At 38.1% G+C, this 14692-nt stretch overlaps 1 protein-coding gene across 1 annotated transcript; it reads left to right on the forward strand.

Moving 5' to 3' along the window:
- The first annotated feature begins 4929 nt into the window (after positions 1–4929).
- Positions 4930–14421, forward strand: gipc3 (GIPC PDZ domain containing family, member 3). Its single transcript, XM_034147249.1, has 6 exons — positions 4930–5359; positions 8256–8441; positions 8555–8735; positions 11198–11307; positions 12117–12198; positions 13199–14421. The coding sequence occupies exons 1-6, from the start codon at positions 5066–5068 to the stop codon at positions 13348–13350; spliced, it is 1005 nt and encodes a 334-aa protein (XP_034003140.1). The 5' UTR covers positions 4930–5065; the 3' UTR covers positions 13351–14421.
- The last annotated feature ends 271 nt before the right edge of the window (positions 14422–14692 follow it).

Raw genomic sequence — 14692 nt, forward strand, 5'->3', positions numbered from 1 at the left:
AAGCAGCTAATGTAGGGGCCTCTCATTTTCTGGGGAATCATTCTGTACATTTTCATTGTTATGCGGATGATACTCAACAATATTTATCAATCAAGCCTGATGAAATTAATCATCTAAATAAAACTCAAGACTGCCTCAAGGACTTAAAAACGTGGATGACTTTAAACTTTTTGATGTTAAACACGGCCAAAACTGAAGTTATTGTACTCGGCCCAAAGAATCTACGAAACAAATTATCTAAAGAACTATGGATTGCATTAATTTGGCCTCCAGTGAGACTGTAAGGAATCTTGGTGTTATATTTGATCAGGATTTATCCTTTAACGCCCACATAAAATCAATTTCAAGGACCGCCTACTTCATAACATTGCAAAAATCAGGCATATCTTGCCTCAAAACGATGCAGAGAAACTAGTCCATGCATTTGTTCCTTCAAGGCTGGATTATTGTAACTCTCAGGGTGTACCAAGAAGTCAGTTAAGTCGCTTCAGCTGATTCAAAATGCTGCAGCTCATGTACTAACCAGAGTTAGGAAAAGGGACCACATTACTCCTGTTCTGGCTGCCTTACACCTGCTCCCTATAGAACACAGGATAGAATTTAAAATTCTTCTTCTCGCCTACAAAGCCCTTAATGGGCAGGCGCCATCTTACCTTAAAGAACTCATTATACCTGTCCTACTAGGGCATTGCGTTCCAATAATGCAGGGTTGTTGGTTGTTCCTAGAGTCTCTAAAAGTACAATGGGAGCCAGAGCTTTTTCTTATCAAGCTCCACATTTGTGGAATCAGCTTCCAGTTTGTGTTCGGGCGGCAGACACCCTATCCGTTTTTGAGAGTGCGCTTAAGACCTTCCTTTTTGATAAAGCTTATAGTTATGGCTGATTAGATTCAGCCCCTAGTTTTGCTGCTATATAGGCTTAGTTTGTCGGGGGACACCTTACTTCTTCCTTCTCTCTGTCTGTACCTGTGTACTCTCATGTTCCGAATAACCCAGCTTCCCCACATTTCTTTTTGGTGTCTATCTACGCCGGGATTCTGAGTCGTGGCTGGTCCTGGATGGATATCCTCGTGGATTCATCTTCTTATTATAGACACATGCATTTCCAAACATTTGGACTACCTATGTTGTAAATGTATTATCTTTTCAATTTACACACGGCATCTATTGCACGTCTGTCCGTCCTGGGAGAGGGATCCCTCCTCTGTTGCTCTCCCTGAGGTTTCTCCCATTTTTCCCCTTTAAACTGTGGGGTTTTTCCTTTTTTTTAAGTTTTTCCTTGTACGATGTGAGGGTCTAAGGACAGAGGGTGTCGTATTGTCATACTGATATTCTGTACAAACTGTGAAGTCCACTGAGACAAATGTAACATTTGTGATATTGGGCTATATAAATAAACATTGATTGATTGATTGATTGATTGATTGATTGATTGATTGATTGATTGATTGATTGATGGGGAAAAAGGCAACAACTGCTGTCAGCAGACCTTGGCACAAGGCCAAAGCTAAATCATCAGCTATGTCACTTTGTACTCACAACGGATGACGGTGGTTCTTGTGACTTCCTTATGTGATTACAAATGGATTATGCTCTGGGGTGGCATATTGAGACACAATGCTGATGGGGAAGGATGTTCTGGTTGGGTTATTCTTCTATTCAAAATTATTCAGTTGAAATGTAAGTGTTTATACACTGACACAATGTTGACCTTGGCTTGGTTAGGTTACGTAATGATTATATTGAATATTATATAGTGAGACTGACAATATGGCCTATTGATTAATTGTAGTTATTGTCCACAAATGTGTCCTTGTGCCATAAATACATCACATCCTTACAAATCGGTGCAACACAGTTCAGTCTTATTACAACACAGCTTTCAGAAGAAATTCTTTATTTGGCCCACAGAAAGGTAATTTACTCTGTTCCAGCAAAGACAGGGTGAAGAAAAAGCCAAAAACAAGATTAGTGCAGTAACATTAAATAAAGAGGCAAGCACACATAAAAGAAAGAAAAGAAAATACATTCACAGCCATGGAACGAAAATAAGTAACAGCATCATAAGAAGTCATAGTGAATAGTACTGAGGTACCAAGAGTATATCACCACTCTATTGATGGAGACCTTGAATATATATGAAAGCCAATCATTATCAGGAGGCGTTCAGGGAAATGCACTCAAATCTTAGCATCTAGATTTTTTTTATGACCAGGCAGCTCAGGCGCCATCACACCACCACAAACAGAAGAGGCAGTGTATCACATCATGACACACGAAACACACCATCCACCCACTCACACAATCTGGCCTACACCGGCCAGCCCACGGTCTCCCCTTCCATCAAAGCCGATAGAGAGGAAGAAATCACGCTTCATAAAGAAGGATGTGACGCAGTAAGGGGGTGTAGATCGACTGTAAATAACAGCCTCTTGTGTGTGATTCATCAGTGAGAAAGCTGGATAGATAATTGGGCAACGTGGGGAACTACGCAAAGACCCAGGTCTCACAAAAAGCCCCAGCATCACAGTGTGTCAATTGGTTTGAGGTCATTCGTTTTGGAATATGAAGGATGCACAATATCAAAACCTTGAGGCACTGTCTTGTAAAGAGGCACTGTGCGTCAGTCAGTCAGATATCAATTTGATGTAAAACCACATTCAGCACACTAGACCAACACTGCTGGATGAAAACCGTGTATCAAGGAAACCATAAACTAAGGAAATAAAATATAAGAAACATTTGTATTTGTCACTATAAATGCTTTAAGTCGCATAAAACCACACATCTGAGTCATTAGCCCTGAATAAATCACTCTTGATGTAGTCAATATTTGTTAATTGCACACCATCTGTTCAGAGCCAATGAGAGAATAGTCACATAAGAAGGGCGTCATTGAAATATGCTTTTGCAAACAGGGGAAGCATATTTGAAGTCTTAATACTTTCTCTTGTACTTCTCCGTAACGTAATACATACCCACTGCAGAGTACTTAAGGCTTTGGCAGGCTGATGTTAAGTTCCTAATCTGTTATATAACATTTACATTTTACTTGCATAATCAGAGCTGAGTTTGAAAATGAGCAAAAAAGGCTTTGCCTTAACCTGTACTGAATCAGTGGATGCAAATACCTTAAGAAAAATGGTATACCTTTTTTAAAAAGTAGAGAGGAACAGAAAAAAGACATTTTAAACATTTCAGAAAATGCATAATAAGGCTTTCAGAGACAATTGTGAGCTAAATAAACCTTTTGATTGATTTGTTTGTCTGTGAATATCAATCAACATTATTTAAGTTGGATGAAAGTCCTTTAGAATTGTGCAATAGCCACTTTTTTATATTGACAACTTTAAAACAGAGGTCTTATCTTGTTAAGCAAATAGTTTACAACAAATATTGGAACTTGTGCTTCCAATTACACATCTTGGGAACCAAGTCGGTCAGTTATCACTGATGTGACTAATTGATGCTAAGTCATCTTTCTGCAATAAAAGAAAAGGAGATGTCCTTCACTTAGCGGTCTGCCTTGTTTCTGTTTGAAAAGGTATGATTTGTTAGGAAGATCATTATTATCAGCTGATGATCTAAACACTCTGACCTTCAGAGGCTGACAACACCTTGGCCTGGAAAAAACAAGGCTGTGACGCACAAACAGCTGCAGCCACGCACGTTACAGCACAGGTGGAAAAGAATGCTTATGAAGCAGTAAAACAGATACATAAAAGGCTTGAGCCCTTTACTATACAATAAATGGAATTTACATGTTTGTCTTAATATTATAAATAATGTAAACATGGTATAGGCATTTACTGATGGACCAGTACAGTCCTGAATTAGTACAGCCATGGATCAGTGTAGTCCTGGATCAATATAGTCCTAAAGATCAGTACAGCTCTAAAGGATCAGTAGAGTCCTGGGCTACAGTGCTGAAATCAGTCGACTACTTCTGCATCTCAAACCTCTTTTGCAGTGCCATTCAGCCTGAAATAATCTTTTGTTTAAAGGTAATTTAGACATTCCCAGCTGACATTTAAAAATGGGATTTTTGTGGAATTTCCAGATCTGATAGAGAGATAGATAGCTTTCCGTGTCCATGCATGACAGCAAATTTGGTTTGCAAATGATTAACGCATCACATGAGAAAATGTGTGAAAATTGAAATATGTTGTTTTTAACCTTTCAGTGTTTATCCAATATGAAAAAGATTATTAGTAAAGAAAAAACTTTACCAGGCTAATTAAGTGATATGTTTCAATATATATATTTTATTTATAAAGTATATCATCGTTTCTACAAGTTTAACAACAACTTGTAGTATTATTTATTTAATTAAAGGGCTGTCACGTGTACACACATTTTCGTACATTCAGGTTGAAAACTGATATTTAAAAACCTTGCCAGAAGCACAAACTACCCAGATGAATTAAACATGTGTTTAGCGGCTTTAACTGTCATCCTCTGTATCTGTGGGCTGTCAGTATGGTCAAATAGGTCAGAGCATCACCAAGGATTCACCCCAGCAACAGCCAATTTCATTTAAGAGGCCAGCAAAGGGGGGAGCACCTTGCTCCATACCCAATGATATCATCTTACCTGTTGCACTGGGACATCTCCAAGCTGCCCACTTTGGAAATCGTTTTGCATATGCTTGGCATTTTCACGCTTCAAAGCGATGTTTGCATATTCAGGGTCATGTATGTCTTCCTCCCAGACTGATATGGGGGATTAGAGTTTTAACTGTGTTGTGTCTATGAAGAAACCTTTACCTAATGTGTTTTATTTCTGTTCTCTATGCGTGAGCAGCCAGAGGCTCAGGTGTAACACATGCAGTCCTCAACTCAAAGGGTGTTGGGTTTCTGCCCAGCAGGGCTGGCTGTCCTCTTCCAGCTATTGTTACCAGGCTACACTTATCACTTATTCATCTGCGCTCTTCACCCCAAAGCACTGGGTGGCTATTTGGTTGGGTGGTTGGTCTGCTAAGCAGGGGAAAAGGCCAGAGTCTCTCTTTCCCAGAGCAGTGTAGCACCGGGGCTCCCAGAGGAGGACCCTACCTGAGCCGTGGCCCGATGCAGAACGGGGAGGCTATGAGCCCTCAGGACTCCAAGGCAGCAGTGGCAGAGCCAATGGAGGAGCAGAAGGCCCAGAACCAGAGCCATAATCAGGGGAGTGCGGAGCCCACAGCCCCTCCACTTCCTCCGCCTTCACCACCACCACCAGGGCCACCAGAATACCCGAGACCTAGGCTGATTTTCCACACCCAGCTGGCTCATGGGAGTCCCACAGGCCGCATCCACGGATTCACCAACGTAAAAGAGCTCTACGCCAAGATCGCTGAAGTGTTCCACATCTCCCCCTCAGAGGTACCAAACTAATTCTGCCATGCATGTTATGATTAGGCTAATAAGTGACATTTCCAGTGTTTTGAGAAATGATCAAGATACAAATACTGATGGTGTTTTTTGGAGTTTGATGGTGTTATTTCTCTTTTCCTTTCTGGTCTGATAGGCCAGCCGCAAATAGTTTTAGGTTTCCATTCTAGGCTGTTTTCCATGATGCACTATCGAAGACCATTTGACCTCACTTTTGTCGGCCAGACTTTGTACTTGTGTGCGCCTTGACCAGGATCAATAACGGAAACAAATATTAACTGGATAATGTTATGTAGTCACACAATACCACACATACAACATAACAAGTCAATCAGATTTCTAAAATGGTATCGGACTAAACAGTTAAGTCATAGCAGGGTAGGGGATCAAATGTGTGGTTTGCAGTCAGGTTACAGCAGGCAGCTGCTCACAAGGCCAGAACCCTTGAGGAGAGGTCTAGTCACTAAACTGTTTTGATGTCAGGGCTGTCCACAAGCCCAAGGCCGTCACAGGCCCATATCACAGAATGAATTATCAATGGCTTCATTTGTTCGTTTTTACTACAGGCCTTTTTTCCAGATCAACTGGAAAAATATTGATCAAAGTTTGCATAGGAGGAAATGAATAGTTGAGTAAAGACTGTCAAAGCACTTAAGCTGTAGGAAACTGATAGTCTGTCTTGTGCCTGTGCACGTTTTGTGAGTAGAAATTGGTTTACTGAACTCAGCTGTGGTTATTTGTGCAGTTCAGTTCCAAACTACAAGGATTGCATTTAAATAGTGTTACCTTTTTATTAAGAATAACTGTGGCCTGCATGGTTCTCCAGTATGTTGTGGTGACAGAGCAATAAATATTGAACATTGGCCTTATCTAATACTTATCAGTAGCGTGTTTGAAGGCCACTATGAAGGTTTTCCTTTCAATGTATCCTTGCCTGTTGGACTTAAATGACTGGAGATAAAGGGATGTAGACCAATATACAGTACATTTCATAGGAGCTAACGTAAAAGATCTTATCAGGCAGCTACCAGCTGTGATTATGTCTTGTGAAGGCTGTTTTCTTTGTGTAACACAAGGTTTATGCCTGCACGCTACATGTTAATGAACAACCCATGTTCACTTACCAAGGCAATCAAACCACATCAAATAAGCACACTTACAAAACATAGCTGTCACTTTTATTCCTCTTCTGATATTACATGTTCAGTTTAAACACTTAGCATACAACTCTCTTTCCCTGATATTGTGTTTATCTTCCTTTACATGTAAACCATGTGGATTCTTGGCAACCAGTCCAGGGTCAACTCTGCAAAGTGTATGCTGGGATAATCTCCAGCAATTCTGAAAAAATAAGAAGTTTATATCATGTTTTGATCGATTATTAGTAGAGCATAACACTGAAACAAATACATAATAATAAAAAATAAATAAATAAAAATAATAATAATAATAATAATAATAATAATAATAATAATAATAATAATAATAACAATAACAATAATAATAATAATAATAATAATAATAATAATAATAATAATAATAATAATAATAATAATAATAATAATAGTTAAAATAAATCTTTCAAATCTTGATATTTTTTCATTTTTGTGAATTTGCTTTGTTTTACAATCAACATTGGTTATTCTTAAACAAATGGTTTTGCCGGCCATTATTTAAATATTTGTTGATTTAGCGTCCTGTGTAAGACCTTGAACTACAGTCAGAATTCAAGATACAAGACTTTCTATGGGAAATAACAAGCAATTAGTCGGTGATAGTGAGATGTATAGCAGTTCCCTTGAACTCCTGTACTGAATTGCATAAAGCGTAATGTTACAGCACAGTTTGACGGCAAAGAAGTCCTTGGAATGTAATCAGACTGTTCCACAAGGGAGACAACTATCTACAAGGGAGATAACAGTTCACATAGGTTATCTTGAATTTCCGGCATGGATTATAAAGTCAAATTTAAACTCTAACCTCAGATTTCAGAAGGCTTTGTTTTGAAATAGCTTTTGTTTTTGCAAATCCCGCCAAAGGCAATTACAGTTCCAAACTATAAATAAACTGTACAGTAATACATAGTTATTTCAAGAGTTTGAAGACATGATATTAGAAATGTACAAGTTCAATACAGCAATACAAATGTAAAAAGCTGTTCTTTAAATGACATTTCCTCTCAAACATGTCTGGTATTTAATAGTGTGATCTTGATATTATTCAAATGTCATGTGAGACACTTAATTTAAGAACTAACATTTGATTACAACAATGATTTAAGCACTTTATCGATAAAACTATCAGAAAAATGTGTGTATGTGCTTTGACTGACTTAACCATTCATCTTAAAATATATAAACACTCATAATGCTTTTTCACACAGCTCCTAACAAAATGGCCACAATGGCAAATTGTTGTCTCTACTGCCCTCTGCTGTTTCATTCTGATACAGCACAGCTAAAGGAATGATGTTTGGCTCCATTAACAGGAGGAAGAAAATGAAACACCAGTGAATGTTACAGGAACACCACAGAAACTATAACCACCACTTGTATTGTAAAATGAAGCATATTTGTTATGTTTTGCAAAACATATGTCATTCATTTCATAAAAAGTAACTTGGTAGGGAGGATCAAACCATAATTTAACAACAACACACATTTTCACCAAAAGAAAAACTGTTAATTCCTTGGGAAATGGAACTGATTTAAAAAAGTTAATAGCTTTTACTAATGGATTAATTTAAAGTCATTACGGATTCAGGGTAGCACTTTAAAATGGTAAAAGGTATGTTTTAATGTTATTAATATTTATAAATAGAACACAGAAAACTCAATTGAAAACAATTGTTATTCTATAGTTGTACTGGTCTATTTCCTACCTCTAGATCCTTTTCTGCACCCTCAACTCCCATAAAGTGGACATGCAGAAACTACTGGGAGGCCAGATCGGATTGGAAGACTTCATCTTCGCTCACGTCAGAGGGGAGACCAAGGAGGTGGAGGTGACAAAGACAGAAGACGCATTGGGTCTCACTATCACAGACAACGGAGCTGGATATGCATTCATCAAGGTGAACGAGTGGAAGAGCTAAACTGTCTGAGCCCTGCCACAAATGTGTAAAAGGCTTCAAACTGATAATCTAATGTGAGACACATGGCAAACATTTCAATCTGTTTCTTTCAGAGGATAAAGGAAGACAGCACCATAGACCAGCTGAAGACAGTCTGTGTTGGAGACCACATCGAGGCCATCAATGACCAGAGCATTGTAGGCTGTCGACACTACGAGGTGGCTAAGATGCTAAAAGAGCAACCGAGAGGCATACCCTTTACTCTCCGCCTGGTGGGGCCCAAGAAGGCCTTTGGTGAGTGGAAAATGTATCCATGTGGCCAGGCTTTACTGTCATATGTAGAACAGATGAAGATTAGGATTTATAAACATGCCCTCATAAATCAGTGGTTGAAAGCAAACCTTTTATTATTTACAGTTGGGGTTCACTTTGTAGTACATTTCTGCTTTCGTTTGCAATGTTATTCTGATAAACAAACTATTTCAACATATCTAGAGTAAGACAATGCTCACATGTTCAGCATGTCTGGGTATTGGTGGTACCGCATTAGTTGACAAAAGGTCTGCACCTAATTAATACTCAGTAAAAGTGTTTGCACCCATGTATTTCCAATTTCATTTTCTATTTCCCATGAATCCTGGACGTGGTAATCACTTTCATTCCACAGTAAAAATATATTCCTGGTTAAGTAAAAAAACATATGGGCTGAGTTATTAAGAAACAGAAAGTGAATTCAACAGGGAAAATAAACATTTCTGTTCTTCATATTATTGCTATGGCTTTCAACATGTGGGAACCAGACGTTTGTGTTGGCTTTGGTTCATAAAACTGGAATTGATATAAAAGCAAAAAGCCTCCCCCAGGATATTATGATTGGACTGTCCTTGGAACAGCTGAGTCCCACAACCACTCTTAGCTAGCCCGAGTGGTTGATGGATTTCAGCATTCTTCTGTACTTTCCCCATATCCCATGAGCCATACATGAAGAGGAAACAGGAACTGTTTAGAGATGACTGGCTCTCTGCCAATGAGCCAGGAAATGTTGTTAATTAACAGCTAACATTAGTTGACCAGTCTTGTTCTTAAGTCTCAGCCTAAATGATCTTGTGTGTCTACTCTAAAGTGTCTCTGCAGGAAAAACTATGGCTCAGTGAGGTAGGATTTTTATTTTCAGAACCCTGACCAAAACACAGAAACAAAACATAGAATGTATATTGGTAAATTCTGCTCCTATTAAGAGACATTTAAGTATTTTGGCAATAGTGACAAAAAATAGTAATGCAGTATATCAAGGTTACTGAAATATGTTTGTATTATCAATCACATTTTTCATCGCATCACTTACTAATAAGTGAGCTAAATTGTGTGCACTTTGGACCTGTGACCACTCTTCCTGAAGATTCTCCCTACAATGAAGGCAGCCTATCCCTTTTCCTTTCCAACAAATGTTTCACCTGTCAAAAGTATAATAAGTGGTCTATTTATTACATCTGGTTAGAACATTGAGAGGAACAAAGGAAGTCCCCTTTCCAGAGTGGATGTTGCAGATTAGGTTGAAGTCCAGTTTTCATCAACCTCACTTATATATATCTCACCGGATACTAAATCCATGGTCATAGGGCTTATTTCCTGTTAACAATCGACAGCTCTTAGTGTATTGTCACCATGCAGGCAAACTCATGTTATAAGAACTGGCTTCGACTGTGGGACAACATAACAAACAAACTCAACCATTTCAACTTACAAGTTTTGTTTTGTGAGCTCCTGTGTTTAAGGTAAAAAAGGCTCAACACAAACCACATGTAAACCATTTGGTAAACATATTTAAGTGTGTACTGATTATTATCAAACCACAACCTGTTTTGGGAAGCAACAGTAAACGGTCCTTTCAGTGAAAAGGGAGTAGGTTGTTAATACATCTCTTTATAATAGAAACACACACACAATGGCTGGCTGCTAAATCTGTGTACAACAGATTAGATTTGATGTGTAAATAGTGTATTATACTAATTACAACTCTGAGTTCCACAGCGCTGGCCCTTTCCATCTATTGTCCTTTTTTGTAACAATTAAAATGCAGTTATGTAGCATTATGTGAAAATGTTGGGTCTGATGTAACTATTTTACACTATTGAGATAATTAGATTTAGTGAAGGTTATATACCATGTCTGTTTTGGAAAATGTGATGTGTGCTGAGTATTATTCCCATACACTGTTAGCGTGTGACATACAGTAGTTGATGCTGACCCTTGACATCCCTCAGGAGAGGGTTTAATTCCCTTTTGTAAACTGATGTAACATTATGAAAACAGATATGCATTTTCACGCAGACCCTGGGGGGCATTTGTTCAAATGTACTTTTTAGAAAGAAAGCTAAAGGTATATTTGCGGCTGTGTGAGGCGGTGCTCTGAACTTAATGCTTACAGCATGCAGTTGATATTGATGGGTATGCGATCAGTATTGCAGGTGTTTGCATACGGATATGATGATGGGATCTCAGCATCTGATTCACAGTCAGAAATGTCATTGTTAACACAGACAGTTGGAAATGGAAAGATTTGGAAATCCATGATTCACATGGGTAGTTCTCAGGAAAAATAAACTATGTTTAGGTTTCTGACAACACATCAGTTTCTTTGGAAATTCTGAAAAAAGAATACTCAATATGTGAGAGACACCTGCAGGAACTGACTAAACTTCATAATAACGGTCTTTTTAAATTGATTAACATCCTGTTTTTGTGTTTGTGGTTAGACATGATTGGAATGAGGACAAGAGCTCCAAAATCGACTGAAGGCAAGATGGTGAACGGGAGGGAGACGCTGCGTCTTCGCTCAAAGGGGTCTGCAACAGTTCAGGAAGTGGTGAGTTTCACACACTCTGCTCAACAATGACTGTGTTACTTCCTGATCAACTCTGTTAGTGACATGCGTACACATATGGTATACAGTACGCAAATATGCAAACACACACACACACACACACACACACACACACACACACATACACACACACACACACACACACACACACACACACACACACACACACACACACACACACACAGACATTTTGTAGATAATTAAACAATATTTTGTTAAATTATTCTACAGCTGATCTTTCTTTATCTTAAACATGATCTGATTGAAATGTTTGGCTATGCTGAGTCTTGCTAAAAGATTCCAATGGGACAGTATAGAACTGAAAGGACCTGAGCTGAATGCCCCAGTTGACCTTGGTCACAAACACAGTCACACATTATTCTGCATTAAACAATGTCTCTCTCTTTCTTAGCTTGTACACCAAATTATTCCCACTTCCAAAACTTCAATGCAGGATGCTTCACATTACATCAAACTCTGAAGGGAATCCACAAACAATAACACTTTTAACAATAACACAGAAAAACGTATTTTAGGGGGAAAATGTTTACAAAAAGGGAAAAAAAAAAAAATAGAACATTTGACCGCAGTTAACACTTACCAGAAATACTCAATTTCAACTATAAACTTTCATATATTTATTTAACATAAAGACAAGTGATAAACAACAGGCCAATATATGCTTGGCTCATACACGTTTTGGTAGAGGAAGATATGCTTGTCCATATTTGGACTACAAGCCCTGCAAATTGTCCACTAACACCTCTGTATTTTCCTGTTCCATCTGCCAGCAGAATGAGTTTGAAGAACGGGCCACCAAGAAAGTGGACGACCTGCTGGAGAGCTACATGGGCATCAGAGACCTGGAGCTGGGTAAGACCACCCACATAACGCCTGTCTCCTTTAAATAGAAATCACCTTTAAATCCATGTTTAGATGTAAGGATGTGAGCCATTGGATGTTCACACATCCAGGAGTGAGTGGGGATACTATGGACTGTTTCTTAGGGCTGTAAAAAAACTGGCAAACCCACTTGTTCTCCGGCATGCTGAGATAGACCAGGACCAGCACACTTCAGGCCAGGTCCTTTTAAAAAAAAATGTATACTCACCACGAAATTGTTGGTGTGATTTTTTTGAGTACTTCAGTTTCATTAACATTTTATACCTGCATTACCAGCATTCAGTGTTTTGTTGAGGTGGAAATAATAACGATAGTTATACGAGAGGAATATTTGAACTCAGTCAGGTCGGTTTGCATTGAGAGGTCATGCATATCGTTTCTTCCTTGATTGAGCAAACTCCACCTGCTGAGGAAGCCTTAAAAAAAGTGGTTAAAGCTTCAGACGTCCAAAATAAAAAATGTAATTCAATAACAATAGTGCATACAGAGATGAAAAGTAATTTTCAGCATCAGTTAGGAGCTATTTACTTTAATTCCTACAGAAGATCACAAAAGGAGAAAGCCATCTCCTTGTGAAGGGTCTTTGGAAGAACTTTTTTTTTATAAAAGGGCTCATGGGGCTAATCTGATATTCTTCCTGTTTTCCTGATCCAATAATTGATCCAACAGAAATATTTTGGTTGAATATTTTCATCCAAATAGTGTTGGAATGTCATGGTTCATTTTAAAATAATGGTGAGAACAGTTATTGAAAAAAAGTGATTTATGCTCAGGATGTGTGTGTAGCGAGGCAAGACAAGATTGCTTGTAATTGTCTGTTGTTGACCTAATGAAACTACATTATGTTTTATGCATCACTGGGGGATCCAAGCCATCCTTTCACTTTTAGATACTTTCAGGGACAAAGGAACTGGCTATAATACAAACCCTCATCTTGAATCACATCTGTCCTGTCCCTTCTTTTCTGCAGCAACCACCATCGTGGAAGCGGGCAGAGACAAGAATAACCCCGACGATTTTGCAGAGGCCTTGGACTCAGTTCTGGGAGATTTTGCTTTCCCTGATGTGTTTTTGTTTGATGTATGGGGAGCTATCGGAGATGTCAAGAATGGCAAGATGTAGCCATTTACCATATATTCACATGATAGAGGGAGAAACACATGAGACCATTACAACCCAAATATGTATGCACAGATAGACGGGGTGTATCCAACTGCGAAAATAATTTGTACTCTTTAATTTTTAATCACTTTCTTTGAAACCATGTCAGTGAGTGACTGCAATTTATTCAACCATTTCCCCTTTGAACAGTAAAATTACTATAATTTGCCCAAAAGCAGATCATAACTATTAATGTTACTAGGTTTAGACAAATCTTGCAGTATAGTTTTTAAATACATTTGTATAGAGTGACTCAAATATTGAAATAACCTTGTATGGTGTTGGAATTTAGCTGATGATCTAGTTCAGAAAATAAGTTGTAAATTGTAGGTCTACAAAAATACAATCTTATTCTAATTTTGATTAAAGACAAAAGTTAAAAACATGTTTTGGGGGCTCCCTTTCTCGTACATACGCATCAAACATTATGTAAAGAGTCTTTCAAGTCCACAACACGTCAGGAAACACAACTTCATAACAGAGGCCAATCAGCCAGACATCTGGGAATCAAGGAAGTTAGATAGGGAAGTTCGCTACAGTAAATATTTCTCCTTTGATGAAACCCAGTGGGGAAAACAGGAGACAAACAAGGATACATTGAGTATGTAAGTCGCTTTGGATAAAAGCGTCTAACAAGTAACATGTAATGTAATACATCTTTGCGTCATTGGAAAGTCAGAATGTATTACTACTTTTCAATTATTAACAATCAAATCCAGCTAGAGATCGATGTGCAGGATTTATAACTTGTAATATCATTGCACCAGGTTATCATTATATTGATCAGGAATTGGTTTCTGTTTCAGGCTTTTTGAAATTAACGAGTGGCCCCATTGCAGAAAGATATCATATTTGAAATCATCTAATTGATATTGACTGATCTGAATTTGAACTCGCAAATAACACTAAGTTCAAGAAACTTACCCAAATTGTGATCTCACACAGGAACCATGCCCATAATGTCCACACATTTGCAAAACAACCTCAAATAAAGTTTGCTGATGCATGTGTCATGCATCATTTTGCCTAAAATCTGTATTGCATAAAGGTTATCATGCTCATGATAAAATAACATTGTATCACATATTAACTTGCTTCCCACTTTTGCCATGAGTTCACAGGAAACTCTTCTGGTTTGTTTCAAGTAAAGAATGTAAATATGCTTGACCAGTTTATGACAGTCTTTATACTTGACTTTGATTCAATGTATACTCTCACCGCATTGAGGCATCAAATTACATCTTAGATTTTGACAATTATATGTTTTCTCACTCAACAAACAATGTGAAGGTATAATGTCATA

This window comes from Trematomus bernacchii, unplaced genomic scaffold (genome assembly GCF_902827165.1).
Source record: "Trematomus bernacchii unplaced genomic scaffold, fTreBer1.1, whole genome shotgun sequence".
Classification (NCBI taxonomy): domain Eukaryota; kingdom Metazoa; phylum Chordata; class Actinopteri; order Perciformes; family Nototheniidae; genus Trematomus; species Trematomus bernacchii.